At 36.5% G+C, this 15,239-nt stretch overlaps 1 protein-coding gene across 1 annotated transcript; it reads right to left on the reverse strand.

Annotated features, from left to right (window-relative positions):
• Positions 1–7,280: 7,280 nt before the first annotated feature.
• Positions 7,281–11,450, reverse strand: LOC127126942 (putative metallophosphoesterase At3g03305). The gene is made up of 4 exons (XM_051056014.1): positions 11,097–11,450; positions 10,714–10,955; positions 8,034–9,596; positions 7,281–7,931 (listed from the first exon to the last, which is right to left on the reverse strand). Exons 1-4 carry the CDS (start codon positions 11,326–11,328, stop codon positions 7,815–7,817), a joined length of 2,154 nt encoding a protein of 717 aa, XP_050911971.1. The 5' UTR covers positions 11,329–11,450; the 3' UTR covers positions 7,281–7,814.
• Positions 11,451–15,239: the final 3,789 nt, after the last annotated feature.

Genomic DNA, 15,239 nt, shown 5'->3' on the forward strand with positions numbered 1-15,239 from the left:
AAACTTTCATGTTGAGGTATATATCTATTTTTGGTTGGAAAGCCATTTTTTATGTTGAAAGATTATAGGTCATTTTGTCTAAACCCTAATTTGAAGGTCAACTTCCCAAGGTCATAACTTTTCAATTTTTATGAGATGAAAAATTTCCAAGTTTCAAAATCAAATTCAATGTGTCTACTTAAACTTTTATGTTTGGAGGAAGAGCTAAATAAACTTTTATGAGCATGTGATATGAGGATACATTATAGGTCATTTTTGGACCAATAGCATTGAACAAGTGATTTTCCTCAACTTCAAAAATACATAACTCATTCATCCCAAATCCAAATGAGGTCAAATTTGTAACCATTTTGAAGGTTTTTAAAATATCTACAACTTTGATGAAGACGTGTTTCTCATTTGAAACTCACATAAAAAGTTAGCCAAGGTGGAATAATTGAACATATGGCTTGAGACTTAGAAAAAAATTTGACATGTTGAAATTTCTAAACTTCCACCTTAAAATTCATCATGATACAAGCTTCAAATGAAAAAGTGTTCAACATAAGAGTTGTTCCTCTTGATCTAACCTTTCCAAAGAGTTCACTTTATTTCATTTTGGACAAGGTTTGAGTGGTTTGCGCATGGTCTGAACATGGCTGCATCATTTGGCAAGGATCAAACTTCAAACAGTTGCACATTTTTGCCTTGCACTCCAATTCACATTCAGACTCAATTTCATGTAATTGTGGACTTAATTGAGTAGCTTCATGGGCCTGTACACGCCCATGCAAGCGTGCATCATGCAATTTCCAAATTTGGAAACATTTTGAAAGTTGCAAATAACACTTGCTTGAGCTATAAATAAGAGGCCCTTGCATCAGATTTGAGGACCCTTGCGCGCCAGCTTTGCCTCCCACACTTGAAACCCTCACATTTGAAAGGAAAACCTGAGAATTTTCATTTGAAAATTGAGTTTGAATCTCACTGTTTGGAGATTCAAAAACTCCACGATCCAAAGCTTTGTACCAATCCTAAGCCACTTCTGCAAGCTTACTAAGCAAGATCAAACAAGAATTGAAGCAAGAGCGATCAAGTTCTGCACAACATTAAAGGTATTTTCCAGATTTTTTCTTTTCTTCGCTTCTCTCTCAATTCTCATCAATTCTCTTGGATCCTTGGTTGTCTGAAGTCCTACCAATGTAGGAAAGAAGATTGAGTTGCTTTGAGGTCAAATCGAAGCAACTCAATTCATGTACCTCAAATTTCAACTCCATGTATCTCTCAATATACTTGGAGTTAGGTTGAATTGAGGTCAGATTCATGATCAGTGCCATTTTTTCTTTAAGATCATGTCCTTCTTTTTCCTTTTTGTGATGGTGATGAGAGAACCAGTCCGGTCAAGGTCGCTTGAGAAGATGACCGGTGGTTTGCTCTGGTGGTGTGCTGGACAGATTCTGAGCCACATTATCAAGCCTTTGCGTTTTAATCTTAAGTGTTCCTTTTGAATACCAATTGTGTGGCGCGTTGACTCGTGTGTTCGGTGGAATGCGCGTTTTATACCACTTGATCTGCCACATCAATTAATGAGGGATATCAAGTGGTCCATGTTTTTTTTATTAATTGATTTTCATTTTATTTGTTTTATTTTCATTAATTCATATTAAATTTAATATTGATCCAAAAAATATGAGAATTTCACCAAAAAAATTTAAATAAAATCCTCTTTCATTTTCTGAATTAAAATTATTTTTTGGATCATTATTAATATTTTTCATGATTTAATTGATTTTGTGAATATTTTTAATTGTTTAAAAATACTTTTAAGTTTCCAAAAATTCTGAAAATTTTTCTCTAAGGTCCTTTGACCTTGTTTGACCTATGATAAATATCATGGCCATTTCTTTGGTGTTTTGACGAGGTTTTAGGAAATTGACCAACCATAATTTAATTTAATGCATATTTTTATTATTTTTAATTGATTAAATGTCAAATAATTTGTGTAGAGCCATTTTAATTGACTTTGTGAGTTTGACTTGTGTTGTTGGATCTTGGTCAAGGTTGATTTAACTTTGCTAGGTTAAGATCATTGGATTTAGGGGATTGATGGAATGTACATTCCATCTCCCAAAATGAATGAATGATCTTTATATGGTAAAAGTCCTCCTTTGACCAATTTGTGTTTGATCCATTCCCCCTCCCTCTTCATCGCATTCCCCTTCTTTATTCATTCATGTCATGGACCTATGATATCTCTATATCCTAAGGCTAGTTGACTGCAAAATCAACACAAGTATGGATGAGATTAGGCCCTCCACTTTGCATATTCTTTTTGTGTGTGGTATGTTTCATGAGCATAGTCCATTATATTATGTCTCTAACATACATTAACACCAAAGTTCTATTGTCTGACCTCAAATAGTTGTGACTTCTACATAAGTCCAATTACGATTGCTTAATATAGCGTTAAATTTTGACACAAAAGGCATAACATTCTAGTTAGTGAGATTGTAAGTCTCCCCCCTTTCATGGTATTGTGTGGAAACTTGGCCTTTTTTTCTTCCTTTGGAAGATGTCTTGGTTCAAGGATCCATGCTTGTGATAAGTGGGTTGAGTGTTCTCCAAAGAATGACTTAAACAAAAACAAAGCAAAAGCAATACTAACTTCTAATCAACTATCAACTAACCTTTAATTTCAAGTCATTTACTTTTAATGCACTTTAATTTTTAAGCTTTATTCATTTTGCCATTATTCATACCATTCAAATTATTTACTTTAATGTCATTTTCACTTTGTCCATTTGGACCATATTTTGTGATATATTGTGTTTGTATATACTTGTTTGTTTGTGTGTTCTTTTGACCTTAATGTACATAATAAGAACAAAAACCCTAAAAAATATTTTGTGTGGGTTGTTGGTTTTATCTGAGACTATTGGACTTAGAAATTAGGAAACACTCCCTATGCAAAGGACTTGGCCAATGCCAACTTTCATGAAACCAAGTGCTTGTGAAGTGGACATTCATTTGATTCAATATTGAAGATCCACTTGAGTTCATCTGCAACATGATCATTGTGAAGCTGTTATTTTGAACCTGTGTCTTATGCCATCTTTAAAGTCATCTGATACATGGGAAATTCTGAAGAAGATTATGGAGTTGCTAAGCTTGGATGTGGCTATCTTTATTTGATGCCTTGCCCTTCAACTTGCTATTCGTGTATTGTTTGTTGCTTGATTCTAAAGTTCAAGGGAAATTTGGGTTTCTATATGACATTCTTGTCTATTGGATTGCAGCTCATTGGTAAGATCTTTTCAACTCTCAACTTTTAATTTTGTGCTTAGGATTAGTCTCTTCACCTCCTCCCCATTTATTTAATTTCAAAATCTCTCCCTTCTTTTAAAAATCTTCTTTGTTTGTGTCTGTTTTTTCTAAACTTAGACCATTTTGCAAATTAGAAACTTTGGTCTTATGCCATTGCATTTTCAAACTTTTTCTTAATCAAACTTGTAAATAAACTTAACTATACTTGACTTAAAATTTCAAAATCCAAAAGGAACTAACACTCATTCAAACCATTTTTAGGCCCTTGTGCCTTTGTAAAACTTAATTTTTTTGTTAAAAGCAATGCACTCACTTTGAAATTGATACCACGAACTACGAGGTTTTGATCCCTCATTTTTATGTTGGTACGTAGGCACAAGTCCGAAGGTCTTGTCAAACACAAAAATATAATTAATGAACTCTTTCCTCATCCCTCCACTTTATTTATTGCAAACATCATTTGTACAAAAACACATATGCACACAAGAAAGGGCTCCCTAGGAGTACCTAGGACACTTTGGGTACTAACACCTTCCCTCTGTGTAACCAACCCCCTTACCTGTAATCTCTGCCATTTTATTAATTTTGATTTGAAAACTTCTTATCTTTTGGGTTTTGTTCGTACTTTTCCCTTTTCCCTTGGAAACAATAAAAGCGCGGTGGCGACTCTGGTTTTATTGACGTCTAGCTTATCCATAGCTTGATGGTCATGAATTTACCGCTACAGTTGCTAACCGAGTATGACATCCAGTACGTGACTCAGAAAGCTATCAAGGGGGGTTTCTTGTCAGACTACCTTTCTCATCAACCTGTGGAGGATTACTGGCCGATCAAGTTTGACTTTTCTGATGAGGACATCATGTTCATCAGAGACTGCAATATTCGTGGCCCTGACGAAGGACCCGAACCAGGGGCACGGTGGGCGCTCTTGTTCGATGGTACCTCTAATGCAAAAGGCCATGGAATAAGAGCAGTTATTACATCTCCGACTGTCTTTTACATTCTATTCACCGACAGATTATGTTTTGACTACACCAACAATATGGTAGAATATGAAGCATGCATCTATGGTATTGAAGCAGTCATCGACTTAAGAATCAAGATTCTTGAAGTGTATGAAGACTCTACTTTAGTAATCAGTCAAATCCGAGGAGATTGGGAAACTCGGGATAAGAAGTTGATTTCGTACAGAGAATACATCGTGAAGCTGATTCCCTTTTTGATGAAATCACTTTTCATTATTTCCGAGGGAAGAGAATCAATTAGTTGATGCTCTAGCTACTCTTTCATCCATGTTTAAAGTCAAGTGGAAGAACGAAGCACCTGCCATCCATATTTACCACTTGGATGAACCAACACATTGTCTAGCAATGGAGGCCGAATCTGACAATAAGCTTTGGTTCTATGATATTAAGAGGTATTTGGAAAGACATGAATATCCCGAGAAAGCACCCATCACCGATAAGAAAGCTTTGAGGAGGTTTTCCCCAAAGTTTTTCTTGAATATGGATGTTTTATACAAGAGGAATTATAATTCTGTGTTAATCAGATGCATGGATAGACATGAAGCAAGCACGATCATAAGATCTATACACGAGGGATGTGAAGGTGTGCATGCTAAGGGGTCTGCTATGACTAAGAGGATTCTTCGGGTTGGTTATTATTGGATAACAATGGAGGTCTACTATTATAAATTTGTCAAGAGGTGTCACAAATACTAATTATTCATATGTACCATTTTCAGGCATGGATCCTCCAGCATTTCCACACATCTCTAGCTTGTCATTTATTGAGGACTACACCGAGGATCAACCACATGCTTGTGCATTCGTCCTGCTTAGAGGAAATCAGCGACCAAGCTCTTGAGAGTGTTTTTTTACCGCATATCAACATATGATATACTCTTTCGGCTATACGACGATCATCACCAAACACACCCCTTAGATTACATAACCTTCTACTTTGGACGGTTAGCTTATGGGTCACATATGTTGTATCCACATCTGCCTGAGCGAATCATGCGTCAGTTTAGGTATCTACAAGTTGTTCCAAGAGAACCCTTTGTGTCTGCTTCTCATTCTATGATCCACATGGATGTAGATGTAATGTATGATGATTTCTATAATCATCTAGTACTAGATGAAGCACGAAGTGTCGTAGCTCCTCACGAATGTAGTAGTGTATTCAACTACATGGAGTGGTATTTCATAATGTCACATCTTTACGTGACAATATATGCAGAGAGAGATCCACCTAGATCAACTCAGCATGAGATATTATAGGAGGAACAACCTAGTGTAGATCATGTCGTTGATGTGTTACCGACATGTTATCGTATTATGGATATTGCGTGAGCGAGTATAAAGAGAATGGACTTTCTAGAAGGCACTTATGGGAGGGAAAATATAGAGGTCATTCTATCAGAGGCACAAACAACATTGCAATATAAGAGGCAAAGAAGGAAGATGAATGGGGGGTGTCTGATATACATTGTAACATTTGATAGTGTTGAGAAAAACAAGTGTAAGAGAGCCAACACACCTATCACCTTAAGGTTTTTGGTGAATATGTAGTGTGTCTCTCATAAGGTGTGTTACTCATAATAAATGTCTCAATGTAAAAACGCTCTCTAACGATGACCCCCAAAGAATTGATGACCCAACAGTGGTATCAGAGTCTGATTCGAGTGAAAGACCAACTCTTGCATCGAAAGTCCTTCCACATGATGGTGGCTAGGAAGCATGTCCCATCAAAGAACAAGTGTCAATGGAGGGTGAAAAGTGTATCTGAATGAAAGAGCTTCCAATTGAGGGGGAGTCACACTTGAGGGAGGATGTTGAGAAAAACAAGTGTGAGAGAACCCACACACCTATCATCCTAAGGTTTTGGGTGAGTATGTGGTGTGTCTAGGCATGGCAACGGGGCGGGTCGGGGACGGTTTTTACCTCCCCCAAACCCAAACCCGAATCCCCAAACAATCCCCGTTCCCTGCCCCAAACCCAAACGGGGATGAAGAATCAAGACCCAAACTCGTCCCAAACGGGTTCAGGTATCCCCGCCCCGCCACCATTCATTTACTGAAATCAATTTTTTTAATAGAAATATTTATTTTCCAAAATAAAATTACATTACAAATAATAAAATAAAACAATCTAAAAAATTTTCATACATACATTTCAAATATTTTAAATAATATATTCAAATTAAAATATTAAAACATTGACCACATATTTAATATTCTAAATTATCAAAAATAAATAATAATGTACATAATGAAATAAACGGGATGGGTTCGGGGACGGGTTCGGGGTGGGTATTAGTGTCTCCATTACCCGACCCGTCCTCGTATTTTATAATCGGGGAAAATCTAAATTCAAACCAGTCAAAGTGGGTTTTCCACGTCAACTTCGGGGCGGGTTCGGGTGGATACCCACGGATACGGGTTATGTTGTCATGCCTAGATGTGTCTCTCACAAGGTGTGTTGCTCATAAAAGAAAACCAATATAAAAATGCTCTCTCGTGATAACCCCTGAGAATTGATAACCCAACCGTGGTATCCGAGTCTAGTTACGATCCAGAAACCTATTGGTTATGTATGAATGAGTATAAACATATGAGACTTTTCAGAGGATACTTATGAGAGAGCCACTGGAGAGGCCATTCTATCTGAGATACAAACAAACAACATTGTAATACAAGAGACAAAAAAGGAACATAGGAGGTTCGATTTACACAGTAGTATTTGATAATATCTGTATTATGGCTTATGAATAATATTATGGTTTTGTAATATCATTTTGATAGTATTATGATTTTATAACGTTGTTTTAATAGTAGTATGGATTATGGATTGATTTATTACGTGTTGTTGAGTAAATTAATAAGAATTCTTCAAAGAACAAACCCTCGCTTACTTTTACAATTTCAAAGTGCAACAATTTTATAAAATTATATTATACTTTAAAACTACTAGATGTTTGAGTAAAAAGTAAAAACTATTAGAGCTTCCGCAATGATAGTTTTTTTTTAAGAGAGTGATTAAGTCACAACACCACCACAATTCAGTAGTAAATAAACATTCTATAAATACAAGTTTTAACTTGTTTTTGTAAAGTGACTCGGCCATTATAACAACTTTCTTGCATCCTTCTTCAACCCCTGCAAAACCAACAAAACACAGTGCATATTGCAGTGCAATGCCCTCTTCTTTCTTCTAACAGTAAAGTCCTAAACTAAACAAGACCTTAGAGTACAAACAACAGAAATATCACCATTAAGAATGGTACATTTGGGTTGGTAGACTGAGAACCAAAGGCAGATTACAGGCATGGTTTGTCAAACCAGCGCTCCTGTTGCCTGTTCCCCGGTGTCGAATATCTGTCGACCCCCCACTAGTTTCGATCAATTTTAGAACTGATCCCGTGCACACGTGTGTGCTCTTGTATAGAATCCTTGGGGGCAGATTTGGTCCGAGACGAGAATCTGTGAACCCTTCTAACAAGTTTATTCATTAGGCATTCCTGGTTTCACTGACAGCAGATGCCAATAACAAGGGGATTGCAAGACCATAACCCAGTAAATGGAGTACTGGGTTAATATCATAAGCTTTTACAAGAGTTCTGCAGTTCTGCAATGGGTGAAGTAAATATGATAAATAAAAATAAAACAAGAATACAAAAAGTAAAGGCAAGGATAGCTGAAAAACTGCCTTGCAATAATAAAACATTACCATAAAATGCTTCCAACATATTGCCAAGCAAAACACAGAAAGAAGCATACGGATCCTTCGCTTGCCAAGGTGGAAAGTAGATATTGTGCCGCTGTGGTTTCTATTTGATAAATATTTTCTAGAATCTGAACCAAGATCGTCTTCTTTCTTCCCTGAAAATGCCAACACTCGTTCCCGGTAAATTGCTCTTTCAGCAGTCAGAGCAGCAGTGACCAAAATTGCAGGCAAAACAACAAATAATATATGAGGAAGAACCAACACCATAATATCCGGTGATCCAACAAACTCAAGCTTCCCCTTTCCATTAGAAGTCTCTAAAGCCCAACCCATATAAGTCATGTACACCATATTCTTCCCTTCTGTAAAAACTTGCCCCATAAACCAGGGGAACAATATAAGATAGAACAAGTATCCTATCCAACCAAACCATAATGTATGAACCCTGCATAGCTCCTGGAGAATCCATAATACGCCATTTACTAAGCCTTTATTGGCGATAAAGTTCCTGTAAGTATATATATTCTTTTGAAAAACAAGGAGAGCTTTAGGAACAATAAGAAAGGAGAACATAAAGCACAGAGAAGACCATAATATTGGATAATATAAGGAGGCCCATTGACATCCCATGACATAAAACTCCTTCCAGCTCCAAGAAATCTTGAAGCTATGACCATTAATAGAAAATGGTCTTAATTCGGTCATAGTTGATCTACCCATGATGTCATTTGATTCAATTTGAAGCCAAAATCTATTAGGAGAAATATCCTCAAAGGCTTTGTAATTCCATGGAGCAAAATAGAGGTTCCCCTCATCAGCATGCTTGGTCATAACGGCTTCTATAACTAATTCAAGATTTCCTGACCGTGAATCATAGGCCCTAGCAACAACAGACTCAAGTGGAGAAACAGAAAATACCAAAGCCCGAATTGTCTCGTAAGATGAAGAGGCCGCAGTTTGACATTCATAGTTATGATGACATGAAGATGTCTGCATGAAGCGAGAGTCTAAAGGAAAAGTTGGCACTATGATTGCATGTTTGACCCCTGACTTGAAATCAAGATCAACATATGAAACATGGCCTCTATCAATGGCTAAAATTCGAATGGCTCTATTCTTTCTCCAATCACCCATCTCCCACTCCCAAAAGTCTTTTGGAAGGGATTTCAATGAACAATTTACAGTGCTTTCAAATGAATTTTGATGTACGTTAAACTGAAAAAAATTCTGCAGGGATAAAAAACGATTACTCAACTGATGGTGCCGTTTTAAGTTCTTGCCAAACCTAGAATGGAGATGCCCGCACAAGTAGGCTGATATGGAATGATTTAGAAAAACATCTTTCAAGGTTCTTCCAGAACTAGAGGCTGCAGAAAATGAGAGGGGAAAATGCCCGAAGGATATTTTGGTGACTGGTTTTTCCGATATAGAATCCCAGTGTGAAAGTTCCAAGTCCAAATCCTTTAGTAATTGATCTGTGGGATGCCCAAAAAGATTAGTTGGCCCTCGTAAGCCAGTTGACATTGTGGTATCAATCCCAACAAAGAGATGTTTCCGCTCCTTTGTCTGTGATATAATGAAAGTATGTGAAAAGGTGAAAGGAGTAACATTAAGCTAATAATAACAATAAAGTTAAAGCCTTCAATTATTGAGCTCCCTATTTTTTGGACTTGTCCATGCATACACATGTTTTCAAACTCAATTTGTCCAGCACTATCATTCAGAAGTCAAAAAAAATCTCGACTGACAAGAATGATTCAATGGTGAATCCTCTTCAAAATGACAAATACGAGAAATATGGTTTTGTTAAATCAAATTTTTTCACTTCTGAATGAGTCAAATCCATTATTAACTCCTTTAAAAGTGACCCCTCACTTTAAATGAGTCAAATCCATTATGTTACATAATCGTTTAAATTTCTGTAACAATTTGCAAATTGTAAATGTTACCAATGCTTTAAAGAAAAGTGTTAGCAGAAAACTCTATTATCAGATGAATTTCACGCGAGACAAACTAAAAAAGACAGTAGACCCAAGTTATCTAGTAGGACCTATATCAAACCCGCCCAATAATATAGAAATTTTCAAAGGGTGTATTTGATGCATGTTATGGGAGAACATAAGTAGAACAACAACGTAAGTAGTTCGGTCACAACATAACTTCTTCTGTAAGCTACCTGGCGGCCAATGCACATTATATACAGTCTGGAGGTGGCATAAGGGAAGTGTGGGCTTAAATTGAGCTTGCGGGTAGCGTTCTACATTACTTTTGATTAGACATGGTCAAATGGACCGAGTTCTTTTTTTTTTTTACTTTTGGCTGGTCTCTGAATCATTGAGTAACAAAAATTTAGACTATCTTATGTTTCGTTTTTTGTTGTGTTGTCTTATAATCATTTTTACAACATTATGACGAAAGTTGATTCATGTAGCTGACCCCACTTAGTCAGATAAGGATTAGTTGTTGTTTGTTTGTCTTATAATCGTTTTTACAATCCAACATGAAACACATACTTTTATACTCTAGTCTTTCATACTTTAGCAAACAAAATACACTTAAAGATTATGTTGCTAGCATTGTTCTACTATTTTATAATTTGTTCTCAAGACACAACACAGGAATATCAGAAATTTCATATAACGAGAGCTAGTAATTAGCGCAGTAAATGCACGGTGAAACTAACCTCAATGGTGACACTATTGACACTCCCATTTCTCCCCAATCGTCCATTAATACTGTATTTAGAAAAGAAATCAAAGGAACCACCAACATCAGGAACACCAAAACCATCATGGTTTCCTCTGAGATCAAAAAACAAACTCTTGTGAAGTCCACTTCTCTGAATAACACCATCCATCACATTCCGATATTCCACCCATTCATCCTCATTCTGCTTCATCGTTAGCAAATCCTCGCTTTTACCATCTGATAAACAAATAACATCCACAAAATCACTACAATATATATAGATTACATATCATAAGATTGAAATACTAAAATACCTAAACACTATTGAATCACCAATTCAGTCCATCAAATCGTAAAGTGAAAAGTGATGAATGATACCTGTGAGGTCACCTGTGACGAGGACGAGGGAGGGGTTGATGATGGAAAGAGCGGTGCCTACAAGGTTGGTGAAGTCTCGGGCTCTGTTAGGATGATGAACGCTGAAATGAAGATCGGAAAGCTGAACGATCCAAACCACTGAATCAGGCTGTGCTTTTGACTCTATGACTGTTTCTCCGGTGGAACAGTATATGCCGCACGCAATGACGATGGTGGTGAGAAAGAGGTTCATGGTGATGCAACTTGTTCTGTGTTGGGATAGGATGCTTTGATTTGTATTGGAAAGGAAGGTTAGTGAGTTCTTTTGATGTAGATGATGTCGTGAAGACCATAGTACATTCGTGTATTATTATGTTCCTGATCTCAACTTTAATTTATTCAATTTTCTTTATTAAAATAATTGTTAAATAGTATATGTTTTTATTTAATTTTCTAGTTCTAACAAATGAAATCGAGAATAGATAAAAATAAAAATTAACTTTTTATGTACACTTTTTTATATGGTTAGTTAGTAACATACCACTAGTCACATAATATGTTTTAGGGCGGATTCTGATTTTAAAAGTTATTTTCCTTCAAATTATAATATTGAAAGTGAAGAAAACAAGAAAGAGGTTAAGGTCGGAGCTTCCTTAAATGAGGAAATCAAGAAAAGATTAGTCGAACTCTTACGTGAGTACGTAAATGTGTTTGTTTGGTCATGCAAAGATATGTCAGGAATAGACATGAGGATCCTCGTACATAAGCTACCTCTCAAATCAGAGTGCTCATAAGTAAAGTAGAAAATGAGAAGGATCAGACCCGACATGCTCCTCAAGATCAGAGAGGAAGTTAGAAAGCAGTTCGACGCAGGGTTCATAGCCATTGCAAAATATCCACAGTGAGTTACTAACATCGTGTAAGTCCCGAAGAAAGATGGTAAAGTCAGAATGTGCATGGATTACCGAGATTTAAATAGAGTCAGTCATAAAGATGATTTCCCTCTACCACACATTGATGTGTTGGTGGATAACATAACTCAATTTTCGGTCTTCTCATTTATGGATGGATTCTCCGGTTATAACCCGATAAAGATGACTCCCTCAGACATGGAGAAACCATGTTTATCACTCCTTGGGGCACCTTCTATTACAAGGTAATGCTTTTTGGGTTGAAGAATGTTGGGGCAACATATCAAAGGGCAATGATGACTCTTTTCCATTATATGATTCCCAAGGAGATAAAGGTTTACGTCGATGAGATGAGTGTCAAATCATAGACCAGAGAAGATCACATAGTCAACTTACAAAAGTTGTTTGGTCGTCTGAGGAAATTCAAATTACATCTAAATCCCGTTGTAGCGGTGTATTTGTTGCCATTGAAGATATTGACTAAATCCAAGGTAAATCATACAAAGTCGAGTCGCCACCGCACTTCTATTTATCCAAAGGAATGGTTAGAAAGCGAACAAAAACCTAAAAAGTTTTACAAACAAAACTAGTAAAAGAGACAGAGATCTGGGTAAGGGGGTTGGTTATGTAATGGGAAGGTGTTAGGCACCCAAAACATCTTAGGTACTCCTAGGGAGCCCTTTTCACACTTGTTGCAAAAGGTTATTGTTTATGAAATTTTTTGTGCAAACATGATTGAAGAGACGAGAAAAGAATATACAAGTTTATTTACATTTTGTGTTTGGATGGATAAACCCATTGCCTACGTACCCTCTTATGAAAAGATTAGGATCAAAACCTCGTAGTTCGGGTAAAAAATTTCAAAATAAATTAGTGGATTGATTAGTCAAAAAGCCTTAAGGTCTTTTGTTATCAAAGGGAGAAAACTCAACCTGAAAAACCACAAGTCCACCATGTGAGGATAGCTTCAACATGCTAGTGAGGGGTTAACCCTATAATAAGCATGGAAGACTCATTGTCCATCACTAAGGACAAAGGTGAGTATTATATCTACCACAAAGATAACTCAAACCTAATAGCTAAAGGTTATGAAAAAATTTGATTAAGAAGTGGACATATGGAACCACAAAAGAAACATTTGAGTGGGTTACATTAACCAATTAGAAGTATGTACAAAAGACAGTCAAAGTTGACTTAAAGATTCAATTCAAAATGAGTATTATGAAAAGAAAGTTTGAAAATCAAAAGCATAAGGCTTAGGTTTCTAATGTTGAAAACAAGTCAAATGTTTGCACAAAAAGGTTTTGGTTTGGGTTAGAGTGGAGGGATGAAGAAAACAAAAAGGTGAGGGCTAAGGAAATGAAATCACAATAGGAGTTCCTCTCTTGAGATCATAGAGATGATCCAAATAAGTTCCTTTGGAATAAGCAAGCTCAAAGCACAAAGCAAACACAAAGTCCCAATAAGAGAACCACAAATAAAAGGAAACAGAATGCCAATATATGGACTTATATCCAACTCCTAACAACAAAAAGGAAACAGAATGCCAATATATGGACATAGATCCGACTCCAAACCACAAACAGGAAACAAAATGCCAATATATGGACTTAGATCCGACTCCAAACCACAAACAAGAAACATAATGCCAATATATGGACTTACACCCGACTCCTAGCCACAAACAGGAAACAGAATGCTAATATATGGACTTATATCCAACTCCCAATCACAACAAATGATCATCAAAAGCAAACACATCAAAAGAAATCAAGCAAACAATGCATCACACACTATATACATACAAGAGGCTCAATCAAAGGGTGGGTTTTAGTCAAGAGGGGTCATATCAACCTCGACAAACAAGCCAAACTGTACAAGTGTAATTTGTAGCTCTTAACCACTAACATTGAGAGTTAGGGTGAAGCTGATCAAAATGGAAATGAGGATGAGACCTCATGCTCTTAACCCTGGCCTGGGTGAGCTTATGACAAAGAAAGTGTGGGGATCCAGAAAGTGGGATCCTATTCCACTTGACAGACACTGGACAAAGATCTTGGGTACATGTTCAGAAGCATCAGCACGTAGTGCGAGCATAATGAACGACTCACTGAATAACGGGGGATTGATTGCTAATCCCTTTTATCTGTCAATTACCTCTTCACTTAGGAGGACTTATCAAGTATCACATGCCTCATCTAGAGGTCTTTGGCACAACCTGTAAACAAACACAAACAGAGCCTCTTAAGGAGGACTTCCAGCAAAATGCCTGCCAAAAAGGTGACAGGACTTCCAGACTACATGAAGTAAGAGAATAGCTACCTAAGTGGTGTATCAACCATAATCCAAAGCTCAAGCAAGAGCTAAAAGCAAGCAACTAATGTACATGTACAAAAGCTAAACAGTTAATATCTCAGACAACCAATCAGAAAACAAATAGTGAAACCATCCAACTGTACACAACTCAATGAGTAATGGTCAAGCAATCAAATGAAGCAATGAGCTCAACACATCAACTTAAATCCCTACAAAACACAAAGAAGTCAGAACACAATCCAATTTGCATCTCAAAAGGTGAGCAACTCAACCATTAATGCTAAGTGTCCAAACCTGAAACACAAGTCAAGGTTAGTTCATGTGCAAAACACTAGTACAAAGACTAGGTTCAAAACCAAACCAAATGATCAAAACAGAAGTCAATCTTTTGCACAATGCACATTCAAACATGTCACAAAATGTCCTCAAAAGGACCATCATCAATTCACAAGGCAAGTAGCTCAAATGATCAATGTAAAGCAAAGGCAAGCAAATGTGCACAAAGTGAACTTCCAATTTAGAAGATCCAAATCAAAACAGAAAAGCATGCAATGACTAGGAAATTTTTTATGCAAGTTTCTCATGTTATGAACATGCAATGTGCAAAATATCAAATCCAGAAGAGTTCAAATGATAGGTGAACAAAAATGCACAAATGCAATGCCCAAAATGTGACACAAATTGTCACATTATATCTACATGTGTCAAAAACAGTGATAGCATATGAGAAAAATTCCAAACCAATTCTCAAAAATCATATCATGAGAGAAGATCAAGCATACAAAAGATCAGATCAATTGGATCAAGGATGAAGATTTCACAAAGCAATGAACACAACATGTCAATTTAGCACAAGGTTCAATCAAAAATTCCAAAATAAAAATCCAGAAACAAACAATTCATGAAATAAATCCTATAAAAAACTAGACATTAAAAC

The sequence above is a fragment of the Lathyrus oleraceus genome, chromosome 3, assembly GCF_024323335.1.
Source record: "Lathyrus oleraceus cultivar Zhongwan6 chromosome 3, CAAS_Psat_ZW6_1.0, whole genome shotgun sequence".
NCBI classification, from domain to species: domain Eukaryota; kingdom Viridiplantae; phylum Streptophyta; class Magnoliopsida; order Fabales; family Fabaceae; genus Lathyrus; species Lathyrus oleraceus.

Bases quoted from the DNA above. Each gene is read 5' to 3' on its own strand.
- LOC127126942 (XM_051056014.1), bottom strand. From the start codon at position 11,328: ATGAACCTCTTTCTCACCACCATCGTCATTGCGTGCGGCATATACTGT. The intron at 10,956-11,096 runs GTATCATTCATC...TTTGTTTATCAG, and splicing joins CGTCACAGGTGACCTCACAG to ATGGTAAAAGCGAGGATTTG. The intron at 7,932-8,033 runs GTAATGTTTTAT...CACCCATTGCAG, and splicing joins TATGTTGGAAGCATTTTATG to AACTGCAGAACTCTTGTAAA.